The sequence below is a fragment of the Sinocyclocheilus rhinocerous genome, unplaced genomic scaffold, assembly GCF_001515625.1.
Source record: "Sinocyclocheilus rhinocerous isolate Xijiao unplaced genomic scaffold, SAMN03320098_v1.1 scaffold334, whole genome shotgun sequence".
NCBI lineage: Eukaryota > Metazoa > Chordata > Actinopteri > Cypriniformes > Cyprinidae > Sinocyclocheilus > Sinocyclocheilus rhinocerous.
Genome location: NW_015658500.1, coordinates 704,886 through 724,231, shown reverse-complemented (window position 1 = coordinate 724,231; position 19,346 = coordinate 704,886). Strand labels below are relative to the sequence as shown.

General features: G+C 37.5%; 1 protein-coding gene across 5 annotated transcripts in view; it reads left to right on the top strand.

Annotated features, from left to right (window-relative positions):
• Positions 1-19,346, top strand: part of LOC107722221 (RNA binding protein fox-1 homolog 3-like) — a 446,938-nt gene that overhangs the window by 413,666 nt on the left and 13,926 nt on the right. For 4 of the 5 annotated variants that reach the window (XM_016530495.1, XM_016530496.1, XM_016530497.1 and 1 more), the window contains 4 exons: positions 7,139-7,291; positions 13,391-13,444; positions 17,089-17,181; positions 18,703-18,763. In XM_016530495.1, coding sequence (XP_016385981.1) covers positions 7,139-7,291; positions 13,391-13,444; positions 17,089-17,181; positions 18,703-18,763 — 361 coding nt within the window. The remainder of the gene's footprint in view (positions 1-7,138; positions 7,292-13,390; positions 13,445-17,088; positions 17,182-18,702; positions 18,764-19,346) is intronic. The other variant, XM_016530499.1, reaches the window with a different exon arrangement.

Below are 19,346 nucleotides of genomic sequence, written 5' to 3'. Positions count from 1 at the left end.
TTTTTTTTTATTTTAATTATTTTTTTTTTTTTTATTATTTTATTTTAGCACTTAGATTTTATTAGATGTTATATATAGGGCTTGATTCGGGGTTTGACACGCATCCTTTACATGACCCCTATACTGCTGGCCTTGTAAAATACGAGATTTGATCATTGGCGAGTCACTATAGTGACTGGAATTGTTGTCGGAAATGTTGGACAGTTTGGCCCAATGTGTCTCAACTTTGTCTACAAATTTAAGTATGTAGGTAAGCAGCTAAATACAGTATCTAATAGTTACTGTTGTTGTTATTGTAGCTAAGTTACTTTATTTCAAGATATTTAACATTAGCTACATTGATTATATTTTATGATGCCGATGTAAAGACCTTTGCTAATTCACGTCATAGGGAACAAGGGAGTAAAATGAGACAGCCAGTGAAAGGGCATAAGAGAAAGGTGGGAAAGAGAAAATTAAAAAGTATAAAACTTTTCTTCAATGCAAAAAGAAGTACAAGGTCTTCCTGGCCTTAGGGGGGGGGATGACGGATGAAAAATGTAATCTTTTTCTCTTTCTGATTGGGATATGTGTAAAGCTCTGAGGTGGTGTGGTTTAGAGGAAGTAGTTATAATCCCACGCTCAGCAGATCACTGAGAAGCGATGCTGATAGGCCCTGTAAAGGCACCTGAGCTCTGGCTGGGCTAATCTACGGCTCGATTGGAGGATGTACTTAAACTGTCACTCTGGCCTAACCCAGCAGGGAAATTCTCCCTTTCTCCCTCTTTTCTCTCTCCCCGTGGAGGATCATTAGCAAAGAAGGAACACTACACCTCAGAGAGTGGACGGTAATCACATCAGATCACATATCAGATCACATCATCACAACAGCACAGACTCTAGATGCTCGGTAACTCAGCAATAAAAGACTACTTACCTCTCTTTAGGCTACGTGCTAACAGTTTTCCACTACAACTGTCATATTGCCTTGGGTGGGATTGTCTAAACTCTGATTTGCAACGTGCTCAAACACAGCCGTACTGCTCAAAGGAGCGTGATGTTATGTTATTAAGGAAATGCCATTTATGCCTGCGTAGTTTTTACTGTGCCATTGATAATAATACTGCAGGTATAAGCGCTCTTTAAGCCTCTGTATTCGTTACCTGCTAAACCTGTTGCGAGTCACATTACCTTGTCTAATTAATTAGAGCTTTGCAGAAGACTGAAAGGCCAGTGTCTTCTTTCTAGATGGCAGGTGACGGTTTGTATTTTTTTATCTCTGTGGAAGGGAGAGATGATGGGATCGGAGAATGGCAGAAGTGTAGAAGAACAAAAAATATATAAAGCGGCTCAAGCTAATCCCTTTAAGTGAAGCGCAGGTTTGGCCCTAATCGGATGTAATCTACCTGCTTGGCAGCTTTCCAATCAGATAGTTTCAATTATATGGTTGTAGGGGCATTCTGAAGGGGGGAAGTGCTGAGCTGAGCACTTTGAAAGTGATTTGCAGATAACACTGAATGAGTGCGGCAATAGAAACGATTTAGCAGGACTCATTCCCCACCCAACCGCACATAAAAACACGGGCACATGCGAATGTGTGCAAACATGAGCCTTCTGTGACGTTGCGGTAGGGGAGGGGGCTTGGAGTTAAGGTCCAATGTGGTGGTGTATGATAATGTTCAGGCAATTATTTCTTGTGCTGCTTGGCTGCTCCATTCCTTGCTGAATATGAAGTGCAGGGAAGTTGCTCTTCTACAACAGGAATGGAAATAAGAAGTGCATCGAATGTATGGAATGAGTGTAGTCCAGCGTTAGGGAAGTCTAGCAGAAAAACACAAAGGAGAAGAGATGATCCACTTTATAGGGCAGGGGTTTTCGAGCTTGATTCCATGGGCCATCAAATATGATAATCTCTTTTTGAGGGATCTACTGTATATATGAAGGCAGCAATATATTTGTGTGTATAAAATCACATTTATACTGTGTGAAGGAAATATTAGGTGTGATATTATAAAGACATGAATTAAAATTGTAATTACAAAAATGTAATTAATTGGCTTTCATGCTGCCATTGTACTAAAGCAAAATGTTAAAATGTATTATTATTTTATTACTTTTAATTAAACTTATTATTATATATTATTATTAAACTTAGGCCTATTATTTAATTAAACGTATATTAAACTAATTATTGTATACATAAACTTTAAAAAATACAGATAGATAGATCTCAACGTAAAAGTTTTTACTTTTAAATTTTCAGCAGACACTCTGAAAACTTTTTTAGTTTAATGAACTCTTTTAGTTCAAACAGTTAGCATTTGTTTTCAGGTTGCATGCAGGTCCAGGAACAATCGATTTTAGCTTGATATGATGCATGTTTACTGGAATCGTGCTGGAGAGAGTATGTCAGAGTGATAAATAGTCCACATTTGTCATTCAGTAAATCATTTGGCATGCTTAATCCCAGACCCTGGCAAATTGAACACTGTTATGTAACATTCCTAACTTCAGTTGTGATAATTGACTGTCATAAACCTTTAGAGGGAGTAATATACCTACTTGGGGTTCATTTGGGGAACTTTTCTTAGCTGACCATAAAATCCTCCCATATGGATTTACTATTAGCTTTTTTGGCAGGATCCACATTCTGGGACCCTAATGCAATGTTGCTTAGCTCCTCCCCGTTGTCATCCTGGTAAATGGAGTGCTGGAGAGAGTGTCATAGTCCATCTGCATTTACAAAAAAAGACATCAAATACTCCTCCGTACATCTCGCGACGTCCTCCTGAGGATGACCTGGCAACCCGAGTGAGCAGGGAGTTTGCCTCTGCCTCAAACGCCGAACACTTTTAATTACTTTTCACCTCGTCTGTGGAACTTGGGAGCGCAAAGCCCTCTGAAACCTTGTCTCTGAAAGAGACAGATGCAGCCCATGCTAGCTGCAATATAATTAACATGCAATTAACACAAATTAAAAGGCAAATTGCGCAGACGAACCCCCTGTAGATGGCTGCTTAGCGGTGACGATGAGATAATTAGATCCAAACCTGGAGTGCGGAGTCTCGAAAGCTTACCTCTCCTCTCCCTCTCCTGGCCTGGTGTCAACTCCTCCAGAGAAGAGCACTCCAAGCCGCCACGCTCAAGAGCATGGAAGTGCTCCGAATAAAGCCAGAGAGATTATATCGTTCTTGTCGAGAGTGAGTGAGCCGGACTGTGTGTTTTACAAAGCGCTTGTTATGGCGGAACAATTGCCCTCTTTTTAAGCAAAGCGTGCAAGACGAATGCGAAGCAGCCCTGCGATTTCTCTTCATTTTATCACTGTCTGTTACTCGCTGCGCTGCGTACTACATGATGACTTGCATCTGAGAAGACCTAGTCAATATGTGTTTCCATAAAGTAAGCAAATCAAAGCCCTCATCCTTCGCTCCAGCACTTCGTTGGGCAGAGCAAGGATTTGGAGACTCTCAGAGGTCACGCTCCGCCAGTCGGTAATGGGTGAGTCTGCGCCGTCACACCGCTCACCTGTTAGACATGATAGATAGTGCGGCTCTCTCCAGAGCGACTGCAGACAGAGCATGTGAATGACCGATGGCACCGGCGTGATGGATGAGGATGAGGGAGCGGGAAGAGGTGCAGCCCAGGGAGCGGGGGCACCAGGGGGTAATTGCACCTCTGCTTGCCCATCCATCTGCTCGGCTTTCCATCTACCACCATCAGGCAGGGGCTACGGGCCTCCGCTGCTCGCCGACCTCACGCGGCATACACAAGGGGCAGGACGACAGGCTGTGTGGATCCAGAGCCGACCCGTGTGCTTTATCTTAACAGGGCTTGACTGTCTACATAGCTGCAATGATTGATATTGCCAATGTGCTGGTAAACACGGTGTCCTCTCACAGAGACCCCGGAGAGCCCATTGGGAGAGACTGTGCATTAGAGAAGATGAGGAAGTTGTCAGATGGAAAAAGCAGAAGTTGGTGACCCTCGACATTTAATGGTTCATAGGGATTCATTGTTGTTATACTGTATAACCTGTAGCAAGAGTTCAAACTTGCCTTCATTGTTCCCAACTAAGACACAGAGGTGTCTCTTTTATGCACAAAGGTGCTTTTTTAAATTAGAGTAAATGTACATTTTAAGAGAGAGAACCTTCAGTCCTACCCATAAAGGATATTTCACCCAAAAATGAATATTCTGTCATCATTTACTCATATGCATTCCAGACCTGTATGACCTTATTTCTTCTTTAAAGCACACATTTTAAATATTTTAATTGTTTTTCTATAAAGTGAAAGTCTATGTGGTCCAAAACAAATAGTGAACCCCATTGACTTTAATTGTATGGACAAAATAAACACTGAGACATTTTTTTCAAAACAACATAAATATTTTTACTCTTGGGTTTATGTTTTTTTCCCCTGAAAATTGCCTTTGGTAGAGCTCATCATGCTGTAGCTACTGTACAGTTAAAATAAACATTTTTCTTTCAGTAAGGTTGCTTGAATAAATATTAGATAAGCACAAAAGATGTAAAGATGTTTGTCTACGTGGTTTATTATATCTTTCTGTTAATTGCAAAAAAGATACATCTCTGAGACCCATAGAAATATAAAGTCGCTTCTGTCATGTTACTGGTGTAATTTCCCCTGTAAAGACATATGTCCTCTGCAATAATGATTTTGTTCAGTGAGTTAAACTTTAAAATCTCATTTCAGCTGATATTTTATCATGCTATTTTTCACCTTCTCTCTGTAATGAGTGAAAAAATGAACGCCTTGCAGGTCCAAATCTTTTGGATTTGAGTTGGTATTATGTTCTTAGCTGTGTCTACATAATTGCATTTACTTCACCTTTTTCCTCTATTTTTCTCTGTCAGGGTGTTAGCGAAAAGGGATGGAGTGATAGATATCTCATTATATCTTCATTACCTAATACATTATATATTGCTATCTTCTATGATTCATATCTCTTGTGTGTTTTGTGCCTAATGAGGGGGAATTTGTCCAGCCCACTTATTATAATTAACTATGTACATGAAATACAAGAAAGCAGGCTTAGAATGTAAAAAATGATTGAAAAATCTATTCAATAGAGATGCACAGAAATCATGTGTTTTCAGTTTCAGTTTTTAATCTTCAGAATTCACTTTAGTGCTTATTTTATGCATGAAAAGTTTGTTTTCTGCCTTTTAAAAACTTAATACAATCCAAAAACTTAACCATTTCACTATATCTAGTGTGTCAGCTTCCGTGGTGTTTATACTCCATTGACTTCCAGTCCTTTTTAAGTATTTAAGTCTACTGCTATTGTTCATACAATATTTACAATATTTCACTGTTTGTGCTGCAGACCTGAACGATGCCTCAAATCATGCAATTATTTACTTTTGCTTTACTTTTAATGCGCTTGACATTTTTCAGACAAATTTTCACCTTGTCTGCACCGGACACGACAGTTGTCTCGTTGTGCAACTCCGCACCACAGCAGCTTGAGGCTATCTACACTGGACGCGACAAAGCGACCAATGCAAACTATTTGTAGTTCATCATAAATAGAATGAGGCAGCAGTTTACAGTCGGGATTTGTTGTGTCATGTCACGCCGTGCCGCATCCAGTGTAGACAGCATCACTGTTTAGAATGGGATCTATTGTCTTTTGTCGCATAGCGCCGCTCTCGTCCAATGTAGACACAGTGTTACAGATGATAAAATAGGCAAAAATATCCCATAGTCTTACACTGAAGAACCCCAAGCCATTTGTAACTACGAGAATATCATAGAGATTTCATAGGGAAACTACCTAGCAACCCACGAGACACCCTAGCAACCGCATCTTTCTTTCTTTCTTTCTTTTCCTCTTTCATTCTCTCTATCTCTCTACAGTGTGAGTCTGCTCTAGTATACTGCTGTCTATAGGCCCAGCCAAATGTAGCTGCCTTCAGCGCTTCTTTTTTATTGATCCTGCTAAGCCGGAGAAGTTTAGCTGACATCATCTCTTCATCTGTGCTCCCATGTTCTTCTAATTCATTATGTACATGAAGGGCTGCCGCTCGGGTGCTGGCTCACCATAAATTTGTTCTTTACAGAACGGAGCGGGATCTGAGCGGGAATTGGTTTACGGTGAGCGTGAGCGGAATATTAACGGAGCGCTTGCTTGGGCGGTTAGAGCGACTGAGCGGAGCGCACGTCCATAGAGCGGTCACACCGCTCCGCTTCGCTCACATGCTCTGCTCACCATGCTTTTTCCTTCACTGAACATGTCTGCACACAATGGCTGAAAAACAAGACAAATTCTTAAACGAAGAGGAGTCTTATGCATCTGCCAGCCATCGCATCACGTCTGGATTAATTAATAATTCAGTTATGCACTAACCTGATCTTCCCTCAAGGGCATTTTGTTAGATAATATTTTTCTTTATAGATATTGATTTATTATTTCATAGCGTTTCTTTCTGTATTGTTTCATAATATTTGATATGATTGAATTTACAGTCTATAACTTCTCTTCTGATTTATAGGTGTAGATAAACATATTTTTTAATTTTTTTAAAGCAAACAGTTAAACAACTACAAATTTGTTCTGATCTTGGAAACTTGCAATAATGTTTAACAATTAATATTGGCTGTCTGGTGTCTGTTCGGAGTCTGTTCAGATGAGGTCTTGTGAAGCTCAGAGAACAGCAAGAGAATTAGTGAGAATGGGATGAAGGCTGTAGCGTCACGGCTTGTGAGGTGAAAGATGAATGTGTGTCACGGACAGCAGTCCATCCTTGAGCACAGCTGTGTCACTACCATTTCCTCCACATGACGGACAGATGAGCACACCATCTTTACGCTTACTTTCTCTCTCCCTCTTCTGTTCTCCCTCAGGTCTTTATAGGCGTCTGCTCAGTAACTACATTCTCTGGTCTCCCCATGTAGTAGGTTTTTTTTTTCTTTTAAATCTGTATCCACACTTCCTGACAGCTTCCTTAATCTTCACCGCCACATACAAGTGTTAGCAGAGTATAGGGGATTTGTAATATGCCACCAGCATACCCTGGTCTCCCCCTGCTCACCCACCCCCTCACCGCCCAGTAACTGTTGCCCGCTGCACTTTTTCCAGGCTGTGACGGCATTTGAGGTAGGAACTAACAGGGCTGTGCTTGTGTGTCTTTCAGCAAGCGGACGATGTGGTGCAGACAGACGGCTCTCAGCAGCTTCAGCTCCAGCTCCAGCCCTCAGACTCTTCGGAGAAGCAGCAGCCCAAACGGTTACACGTCTCCAACATTCCCTTCCGCTTCCGTGACCCAGACCTCCGGCAAATGTTCGGGGTGAGTCTCAGGCCTTGGCCAGATGGCAGCAGGTTGTATCTCAGAGGAAGGCCTGATCATCAATCATGTTTCAACTCTGACAAGGACATTGATCTTATATGCAACAGTGCAAAACCTCTTTAGATACTGTAGCTGTAGTCTGTTTTTTTCCCTCCTCTAAAATTTGGCATTGGTGGGACTAAACTAGGGCTGTCAATTTAACTTTTTAATTTGAGTTACCTAGTGTGGCAAGTGTAGTCCAATTTCGGAACAAATTAATCTTATGAGACTTATTTTTTTTAACAAAAGAATGCATACAGTGTAACCAGTGTTTTCCGATTCCTAGGTGAATGAATTGTATGAGCCATTTTTTTTAGTAAATCAGAAATATACAGTACACTGCGAGCAGATCTGAGATCAAATTAATCATATGATCAATTTTTTAATGAATTAAAAAAACATACAGTTCAATCAGTGTAGTCTGCTTCCCGAACAAATGACTCTAATGAATCAGTTCATTTTAGTAAATCAAACACATATAGCTTACTACTAACTGTAAGACTTAAATTCTTGTTCATATGACCATGTGTTAAAGATTAGTTAAAGATACCCATTAGCATTTTGCCAGTAGTATTTTATAAAAAATACGTTTTTAAAGTGTTTTGTATATTCATCATTTAATACATAGCTATGGCCAAATATTGGATTGCATTTTTCACCTCTAAAAAGTCATTTGATCCAGAAGCCAGAGACTATTACATTATTACATAATGTCATAAACTATTGTCATACGAAGGCTTTTCTCAGCTAATATTAATGTATTATTTGTGAAAAATTAATGTTATTATATATGATCAATTTGATTAACTAATTGGCATGTTATGTAATTAATTTGATCTAAATTTTAGACACCAAACTTCCATAGTCAGTGGGTAGCACAAATATTTTAACCTAACCAAAGTATTTTCTTATTTTCCACAATTTTCTTTTTATCCCTCCAAGCCTAGAAAGTGCATGACAAAGTGCTAAATGATTTAACTGCATTATATTAGTTTTAGTTTGTGACAAGGAATCAGTAAAAATAGTTTTTTAAAATCAAGGGTATTCAATCAAAAAAGTATTGTCATACTGAAAGCAGCTTCAGGCTCAGTAATGGTTGGTCATTATTTAGCGTTTTATCCGTTATCCATTTAGATGTAAGTACTCTCGGCTAGAATAAAAAAACAAAACTAATGAATGACTTGCAGCTTTCTTTACCCAAAGAACATCTGTGCCTGTCTTTCTAAGACTCAAGTACTCGTACAGTTAAACTCTAGCATACCTTTGAATTAACCGCAGCCAACAAGGGAGTGGCGTTAAACACTGGCAGCTTGTTACTGGAGGCTACAACTGCATTGTAAGGAGGAGAAAAAACATTGTTGGTCCCAGCTTGTTAAAAACCGGAGTCTGTGTTTACAAAGGGCACTGTATAGCAAACAGTAACACTTAAACTGGTGGAGGACTCTGGGTACAGCCTGACTGCTGAGTCTTGAGAACATCTGTTCCTCACGCTCTTTGTTCTCTCTAAGAGTGGCTGTCCTCTCCTCTCTGCTCCTCTCCGTTCTGCCCACCGTTGATGTGATGCGCAGAGAGCCACACAGTGGTCCCACCAGTGGAGACGTAATTAATAGCGCTCCTCACTGTGGTTAAAATCTAGAAGTTTATCCTCATTAGGTTTGTGTTGGCTGACAGCTCTGATGCGAAAACAGGCACATATGTGGCCAAGTGTGTGTATGTTGGTCTGGGGAGACTGCTGCAACTTGCTGTGAAATCTCTCAGGGACCCAGGGGTGCAATTATCCCATGCCATAGATAGACTAGTGGAAGAGGATGCGATGGACAAGCACTGCGCACCTCTAAAGTCCCAAAAAATGTAAGAAAAGGCAAGTCTGAGAGCAGTGACTGAAGCACAAGGGGAGAAGATTTCCATCTAATGAAGGTTTCAGACTCCTTAAACACTTACTCGAGGGGTTTACTGGCTACCCCAAAATCTTTGGTAAAAATATTAGTTTTTAGTGTATTTTTGGTCAAATAAATATCTAATGTAGATATAAAAAAAGATATAAATAATAGATATAAATGATGTAAACATATAACATTAAATTAGGCAGGAGGAAATATCTATAAGGTACCTGTTTTAACATAACTTTAATAACACAAACTGTTTGAGATTTAATTGTGAGCCAATTGCTTCATAGACATTCTCAAGACAGAAGTCCATTTTAAATTAAACCTCCAAATAAATTACTTGTATCTTTCAATGTTAAGTCTTTTGATTATTGTAGATAAACAGACACTCATTACACTCACTTTTAATTCAAGACAGCATTCTAAACCATTTCTGATTTCTCCATTTAGCAGGATGGAAATTCAATTTGGAATAGCTGATTATGAGAACATTTTACGAGTCTTTTTCCTCTTTCAGTACACTGGCTTGGGCCGTAGTCAAACAAAGAGCGACGATTAAAAAGCTCCATTACCCAACCTTATTTGAGCCTCATTTTATAATTAGAAAAAGACATCCAAAGAAATTATACAGATGAGTATGTGGATTTAATGCTAGTGTATGAAATTGGTTTTAAAGCACCACCATGGCGATTCCACGCAGAGGATGCAAAACTGTGCTTGCAAAATCTGACTCCTCCCATAATACTCCCCATGCACTGATGTGAGCGATCCTACACTTCAGTGCATGCAGCATATGTATATACTAGCAATAAAAATGGCCCCCAGCTCTGGGGAAGTTAGTGTTAGATTAAAACAGGTACCTTGTTATTCTGAATTAATAGACCGTTGTTCCCCTCGGTATTTCCCTTAGAGGTTTGAATCTTCTAAAATATTGATCACCCAAGGGAATGCAGAGATTTACCTAGAATCTCGAACAAGAGCAGAAGCCCCATATGGTTTTCTAATGGGTTTATAATGATACCTGCTTGATTTCCAAACAAAACTGTCTTGATGTCACACTACTGACTCGCTTTTTTAACTACTCTCCCTCCGTTTTCACAGCAACGCTGACTCGCTTCAAACGACTCTCATGAAGCGTTTTCCCAACCTATCAAGTGTGTGGACCACCAGCAGTCTCGCACTGTGATCTCCCATTGATCCCAATTTCATGTAGGCCTACACTCTTATTAAAGCTCTCTGCTGCAAGGCAATGGGATGATGGGGTCTATGGTGGCTAGCTGTGATTAGTTCAGTTTTCCAAGGGATGACTACCCTGGGAAATATTTCAGCAATACCATAAGCCAATTAGGGTGGGTAAAAACCATTAGCGTCCACAGACTTTGTTTAGAGCGAATCGTCTGCGGTCGTGAACAGGTTCACACTGAGATGCAAATGCCGGCGTTTGATTCTGGCTCTGGCAGGAGAAAAAAAAGCGTCTTAATTTGAACAAATGGAGGGAATCGTGTCAAGTAGCAGCTGTTCGGGTTTGGCTGTGGAATTTGAATTGGGCTGGAAAAAAACAAGCTCAGTAGATCAAGCAACAGCCGGTCATAATGAACTGCGAGGCGTCACTTTTTTTCCCGCGTGAGATCAGAGCAGCATGCTCAGCCTCCTCCTCACCGCAAACATGCACATGTACAGTCTGCCTCGGGTTCTCCCCATGGCTGGGCGGATGAAAGGCGGCTCTTCTTAACCTTATTAGTGACCCGGGCCTTCAATCAATCCCATTGAGCCGTAGGTGCCTGGAAGGCCCATTTCTTCCCTGTTGTGCTGAAATGAAGCCGATGCGGCCTGCTTGACAGGGTAATTAGTTTTAATGAAATAATACAGCCATTTTAGACAGCAAATAAAACCTGCTTTCATTCCTCCCATTAGGGGAACTTAAGGTTTTGCTTTCATTCCGCCGCATTCCGTAATGATCTCCAAAGCTGGCCACATTAAATGGAACGCTTAAGCACCGTTAACCCTCCGGGGAGCTCTGGGCCGGCCGTCACTCCTCTCCAGCGACCGCCAGAGTGGAAGAGAGAAATGCGAACAGAACCTTTATCACATGTGTCACTTTGTGCGTTTGCTCTAATTGCTGTCCTACGCTTTCATATAAACAGTCATGCTTACTGACACATTTATAGTGGTGCACCCTGCAGCCTCCTGCTTCCATCTAACCAATTATTCAGGCCTGTTCCAAATTACTTCTTTAAGAAGCTGTCTCCTCCTTCGGCTAGAGCAGTGGTGACCTTGCGTTGGCATGCGCTGGCATGTTTATTTATTTATTGAAATAAACCTGCTTGATTCAAGGTCTCGTTGTGGAGCTCCCTAACCAGGATCCTGATTAGCATAAGGCGAGTGAGGTTAACGTGTGTTTCGTGCAGCAAGGGTGGTGTTTATTCTCTAATCAGGCCGCAGTTTCTTCAGGGTTCACCTTTTGGCCACAGGTATGAGCGACGTTCAGTCAAAGGCCAAGAAAGTTTAGGCTTCTTTCCTCGAAGGGCAGCCAGGCTGCAAATCCATATGCGTCTGAAAGAAGATTCCAGACAAAGCCGTATCTCGAAGGGAGTGGTCAATGCCTCATGGCTAATGCTAATTAGAGAATAAAAATGAGAGATTGGGCGTTTCAGAGGGCCGTGAAAATAACAATCAGATAAAACCACAGAACGAAGCGCAAATAGCTAGAAAATAATAACCGAAGTGACAGGTAATTACGAGGATGGTATTCGTCACTGAGATAATAAACAAATATATGGTTTATCATCGGTGATGATGGCTGCTCTATATCCAGTTATCCTTTTTTTAATTGAGTTGGGCATTTTGTGTTAAGTCAAGCCAGAAATACCCTCTCCGGTGGCTTCGGCCAGCTTTTATCGGTCAAAAACACCACAGAAAATAACAAGCCATATCGTGTCATTAAGAGCACTGGTGCATACACAGCAGGGTGCTGCTGTGATCTTTTGAAGTTTGCTCCCATCAGCAGTATGTCCTGCTCATTCCCAGAATCCCGACCCAGCCGAGCGCTTCATGTAGTACAATTGATTAGGCAGCTACAAATAAAAGCCCTCAATTAAATTTACATCGTAGGATCTGAGTTACTTTTTGAAATATATAAAATGTATTTGTAGTTTTTGTGTGTCATGCAAAGTTTATATTTTCTGAATTAATCAATCTTATTGACTGAATCAGTTGAGTGAATGATTAATGTTTTGAACGAATCGAATGAGTGAACAATTCATTTATTTACTTAGAATGTCATGTTTCCTTCCTGAGTGAATCAGTGTTTTTGAACAGTTCATCTGACTTAATGTTATAATTGCATAAATAACATTAAAATCACATAAAATCATCATAATGACAGCCACTTGTTTTATCAAATGAGTCAATTGACTCACTCATAAAGACAGGCTGAATTCAGAACAACATACTCATACTATTTTTGATTCATTTACTCACTCTTAAACATAGTGGTTGCATCTGAATATGCATATTTCTTTACTAATAGTAGGCAAATGTAGTATGCATGTAATCAGTACATGAGTGATTTATTGATTCGCTCATAGAAACAGTCACTTTGTTTTGCTCCTGAATGAATTAGTGTTTTGAATGACTATTAAATAATTCTTACTATTAAATAATATATCTTAATATATTATTGTAGAATTATGTCTACTGTTTCACTAAATATAAAAAAAAAATGTACAGGATACTTTGCAGTGTTTAAATGTTAAATTAGAATTCCACTCCAAACACAAGTTCAGTCAGTTAACGGTGAGGAAAAAGTAGCAAAAGTAACTTAATACTTCATTTTTTTTATAGTGGGAGACAACACAATTAGTTATGTTTTATACTGGGTAATGTTTTAATGCGTTACTTTTAAAGTAACCCATTATTGATGAGTTGTGTTCATCAGTATCATTTCTCTGTCATGGCAAAGGAGATGTGTGAAGGTTTGTCTTGTGTGTTCATAGTGAAAGCCGTGGGTTTACTATTTTAGCTTTCTGTGCAATCAAGTGCTCAAGTTTCCTGACAAACTGCAGAAGAGATGAGTTCTAATTACTCCTTCTCTCTCCCTCTCTGTCTTTCTTTCTTTCTCCCCTGTCTCTCCTCTTTTCTTTTTTTTCCTACCCATCTCCTTTTCTCTCCACAGCAATTTGGAAAAATTTTGGATGTGGAAATTATTTTTAACGAGCGGGGCTCTAAGGTAAGTCAGCTGGAAGAGCAGTTCTTTGTCACTTCATACTTCTTCCTCCCTACAGGTCTCCTCTTCCCTTCATGAGCTGAATAATTACAGCTCTTACACAGCAGCCGCAAAGTGACTCAAACGTCACACTCTCACACTCGCTCATACTGAGCCGAGACACGTTTTGGAACGGTAGCTACGCCGAGAGACAACTGAGCAGTTTCAGCTGAGAATTCGCCCAGTTATATAATTCAGAGAAGTGAACGTCTTACCAACACGCAGTGATTCTGCTCTTAGAGCTGTCCCACTGTAATAAGATTCAGCTGTGTAACTCTCTAGTCTTGTGCTAGAAAACGGGTTATATATAGCCATACTTCCATACAGCGCTGCTGGTCTCAAAGGACGGTGACATTTTGCTGAGGAGAACTTCTCTCACCTCCTCCTAGGTGAGACACAGGGGTGAATCTGCTGGAACAAACCGTCACAGTGTACTCAACCTTAGCAACGCACATTATAAGATCAGCCGATTGTTCACAAATAACCTGTTTCCTACTGGCCTTTTGAATTCCTACGCAGTGGCTCTGTTTCAAAATCTAGTGAGCTGCCTACATAGGGAGGCTTGATTCACAATGGATTCCAGCAGATTAGCACTTTGATATGATAATATGCATAAAATCACATTGCACATTCAATTATTGGGGAAAATAATCAACTTTTAAATACACTAAAGTACTTTTTACTGATTCCTTTCAGTATTGAATAACATGTTTTAATTTTTAAAATAGAAAAAATTTGAATATTATGTGTAATTATAATTGACTATAAATATATTTATGTATATATAATATATAAATATATAATATTAAGTTTTGCACAATAGAATACTAAAAAGTATTCAAAATAAAATAATATATATTTATATTAATTATAATTGTAATATATATATATATTATATTATTTTGAATACTTTTTAGTATTCTATTGTGCAAAACTTAATATTATATATTTATATATTATATATAATATATAAATATATAATATTAAGTTTTGCACAATAGAATACTAAAAAGTATTCAAAATAAAATAATATATATTTATATTAATTATAATTGTAATATATATATATATTATATTATTTTGAATACTTTTTAGTATTCTATTGTGCAAAACTTAATATTATATATTTATATATTATATATAATATATAAATATATAATATTAAGTTTTGCACAATAGAATACTAAAAAGTATTCAAAATAAAATAATATATATTTATATTAATTATAATTGTAATATATATATATATTATATTATTTTGAATACTTTTTAGTATTCTATTGTGCAAAACTTAATATTATATATTTATATATTATATATAATATATAAATATATAATATTAAGTTTTGCACAATAGAATACTAAAAAGTATTCAAAATAAAATAATATATATTTATATTAATTATAATTGTAATATATATATATATTATATTATTTTGAATACTTTTTAGTATTCTATTGTGCAAAACTTAATATTATATATTTATATATTATATATAATATATAAATATATAATATTAAGTTTTGCACAATAGAATACTAAAAAGTATTCAAAATAAAATAATATATATTTATATTAATTATAATTGTAATATATATATATATTATATTATTTTGAATACTTTTTAGTATTCTATTGTGCAAAACTTAATATTATATATTTATATATTATATATAATATATAAATATATAATATTAAGTTTTGCACAATAGAATACTAAAAAGTATTCAAAATAAAATAATATATATTTATATTAATTATAATTGTAATATATATATATATTATATTATTTTGAATACTTTTTAGTATTCTATTGTGCAAAACTTAATATTATATATTTATATATTATATATAATATATTAAAGTATTTGGAATAAACACTGCATTTATGTAATTATACTGTAAGGTATATAGACATGTGCAGAGTTTTTATATTTATTTATGTATTAATGCATTTAATTATTTACATTTATATAAAATCTATTGATATTTGTCCAAAAACAAGGTATCTTAGCAAGCATCATAATTAAGTTGCCTGCCTTTTGGAACATCATCTGCACCTATGATCCCTTACTATACTGCCTCTGTAGGCAGCTCACTATAGGTATTAGAACAGAGCAAGTACTGTATGTTTGTGTTATTTATATGAGACAGTGGCTCACCATTCTAGCTGTGTAAGCTAATTAAATCCCTGATAAAAGGGGAAAACTACAAGCGCTATGTTGAACACGGTAGTGCAAAATGTCAAAAGGATTAATTTTGCTGCCCATTCCTTTTTGATTTTTCTGTTTCCTCGTGGACCAAGGACAACTGGACTGATCTTTATTCATGCCAGACACAAGGAATGGAGTGTCCATGTATGCATATCATAATCACAGGCCTCCCAAAGCAATTACCAGGCCGTACTTGCGAAGTGTGTATGAACTAAAAGACCAGGGCTTGTTCCACGCTCTTGTTTGCTGTGCATACCTAATAGCTGTTCCGGATATGGCGTTTGGGTTGCAGTTGGCCATAACTCACGGCTGACAGCGGAGGTGGGGGTGCGGGAACAGAGCAGGCGCTTCCCAGCTAGAGTGCAGGATTGTGTGCATTAAACCTCTGAGCTCCTATATGGCCTTGGAAACATTCCTTACATTAGTTGATATCATTTAAAGACAAGGGCAACGTCTGTAATTTATAAAGAGTTAGTTTTATGCTTACTGGTGTTCTTGGCAAGACAGATATGAGATGCACTAATGTACATATGCATGCATGCCAAATGTTTCAATATTAAGATATGCAGAATTTGTCACTGCTGAATATAATCCTAGATTGCTGTGTCTCTTTTCTTGTAGTTCTTACCCTAAAGTAGGGCTGCACGATAAATCGTATTTTAATCGGGATCATGATTTCTGCTTTTACTCGATTCGTTAAGCATATTCATCTGCGATAATTGCCAGCCATTTTTTTAAACCCTGAAAACGTTTAATTTTAATTTGGCATTTGCGTCATTTTGCATTGGTAACAAGCCTCTAAAAGCTTAGATGGTTGTGGTTGCCAGACTTCATGCATTTAAATCCCCCAGTCAAAGATTTTTTTCATAAATCAATATATTTTCTGACCAGTGGTTCAACCATGTGACATTACAGAAAAAGCGCTGATAAGCTGAAAACACAGGCGAAAAATTTAATTTGGAGTTTAGTGATCTCTGTTGAGATATTCTGCTCAAGTGTTATACAACCAGTCTGACATCTTTCACGCGGTCATTTGCTGCGAGTAAATCTGCAAGCAAACCATGCGAGTTGACATTGTCTTGATTTGTGCTTTTGTGAAAGTGCATTAATTCTGATGAAATGTAAAAAAGAAATGAATAAAACCATAAAAATTGTGATTAATAAACAACATTTTATTTTTGAGCAAAACAATCGTGACAATTACTGTGCAGCCCTACCCTATAGTCCTAATTTCACCTCTTACTAATGGATAGAATTTGCAACCCTGCTGACTGTGACCTCCTTCTCTTTCTTCCTCTTTCTTCTTTTCACGCTCACTTTATTCGTTGCCCATTAAAATATCTTCAACCACCCCTTCATCCTCTATTGGGAATCCTCTGTTCACATCATCTCAGGGTTTTGGTTTTGTAACTTTTGAAACAAGCGCAGGTGCAGACCACGCACGGGAGAAATTAAACGGTACAATCGTAGAGGGACGCAAAATTGAGGTGCTTTCCTGATCTAACTATCAATACCCCACCATCCCCATCCCATGAGAACATAAGCGCTGTCGGTTTGATGGAACGTGCTTGCACCGTTTCATTTCACCGCATTGCATCTCAAACGCTCACTTGCTGTGTGCATGCTGCATGTTTCATGTGTCTTTTTGGTTTTGTGGATAAACATTACTTGTGACATACGTGATAATTATTGTGTGTTTGATGTGCATGCCATCAGATTTATGCCTTTTTGCTTTGATGTGTATGTGCAACTGTAAGAAGCTTTTGAACTTTTTTATCATAATTTACAGTGTGTTTTAACCGATGCTCCATCTCTAAAAATATACATTTTATTTTCATTTCAAGATATCAAAGGCCTGTCAACGTGACTTTAAATCCCACTTGTTTATCCTAAACAGCCGAGGTTTATTTCTTCTTTTACATGTCTTACTTGAGGACACAGTCTCTTTTTCTCTCTCTCTTTTTTCCCCTCTTCTCCACAAGGCTATTAAGATTTTATATAGGACAATTAAGATAATTCATGTAATGCACAAACAATACCTAGACCTATATATCAAGGGAGAGTCGAGGCCAGTTGTTTCCTCAAGCTAAATGACCTCCATGGGCCCTGTGGAACGGAAAGCTATTAACGCTAATTAACATGAGGGTGAAATACTAACATGGCTTCTGTTGCCAACGGCCATGTTTAAATTCCTTTGGTGCCTCCCAACAAGCTGCTTGGTCTCGCTGTGTGTTACTAAAGTCCCTTTAAGGCAAGTCAGTTTGCTCGGCAGCCATCTTGGTAACATCCCCGAGCAGCTATTTTCTGTGTAGGCAGCAGGCATCCAAGTACAGCTTCTATTTTCTTGGGAAAGGGAAAGGCCAAGAGCTCTGTGAAGATTATATGTTAATGATATAATAAAATCACCAATAAAAATATATCTATTTTTTTCAGGCTGGTTCAGCTTAAGTGCATGTGCAAATATACCAGCCGCCATATTAAGCGTTATTTTTTGGTGTTACATGTAACCGGAGGCGCTTTGTACAATGTGGCTCCTCCTTCCTGAGGTTAAATTTAGTGCTCATGAAGCCGTCGCCTCAGGGTTGTAGTGTCTGGGAATATGCAGAACTGTCTAGACAATGTGGCAGATTAAATTGCGGAGAAGGCCTCAAGGAAGCTCCCTCAGCTTGGCTAGTGGGGAATTCCAATATACTCTGGGTTTCATTAAAGCCCATTTCCAGAGTTGCTCTGTTTCATTACATGTTGAACCAGATGTCATCATCCAGCTCTTCTACAAACAGCCTGGATTAGATCCTACATCCAGCAGGAAAACAGAAGATCAGAGCTTGATGGATCACTTTCATTTTTAGCATCTCATAATTTTTCAACTGATAATTAGAGCATGTGAATGTTGTTGTTTTTTTATACTTTGCGGAGAAGCATGAACCAGATTTTGTCACACTCATGTCTGTGGCATATGTGCCTGTATTCTTTGTGTTTTGTTTCTCATATCTACTCTTTCTTCACAGGTAAATAATGCAACGGCACGAGTAATGACAAACAAAAAAGTGGCCAACCCATATACAAACGGTAAGAGCTTTTGTTTTTCACTGTAAAAACATTCAGTGGCCCCAAATGTATACGTAAAATGTATTCATTTAATTACATTATATACATTAGAAACTATTTAAAAAATAAAAATAAATAAATAATAAAAACTTATCCCTAACCCTAATTTCTAATATTTAAAAAAAATAATTTAAAACCCATTTCTATATATTTTTTAGAAATAATTATATAAAATTATAATTATAATGTTTTTTTATTTATTTTAAACACAATTCTTTCCTACTCCTATTTTTTTTTTTTTTTAAACATCTTTTGTTAAATGTTTTGTTTGATTAATGTGGGCTTTTTTTAATTAATCCCGCTTGTTTTCGTATTTAACTGTGAATAATAACTATGAACACAACCATAAATTCTCATTCTTTATCTTCATTTTGGTCAAAGATCAAATTTTATAATAATTGAAAACCCAATTTTGTATATATTTTTAGAAGTTAACATATAAAATTATACTTATATATATATATATATATATATACTTGTTTTTCTTTGTGTGTGTGTGTATGTGTATATATATATATATATATATATATATATATATACACAC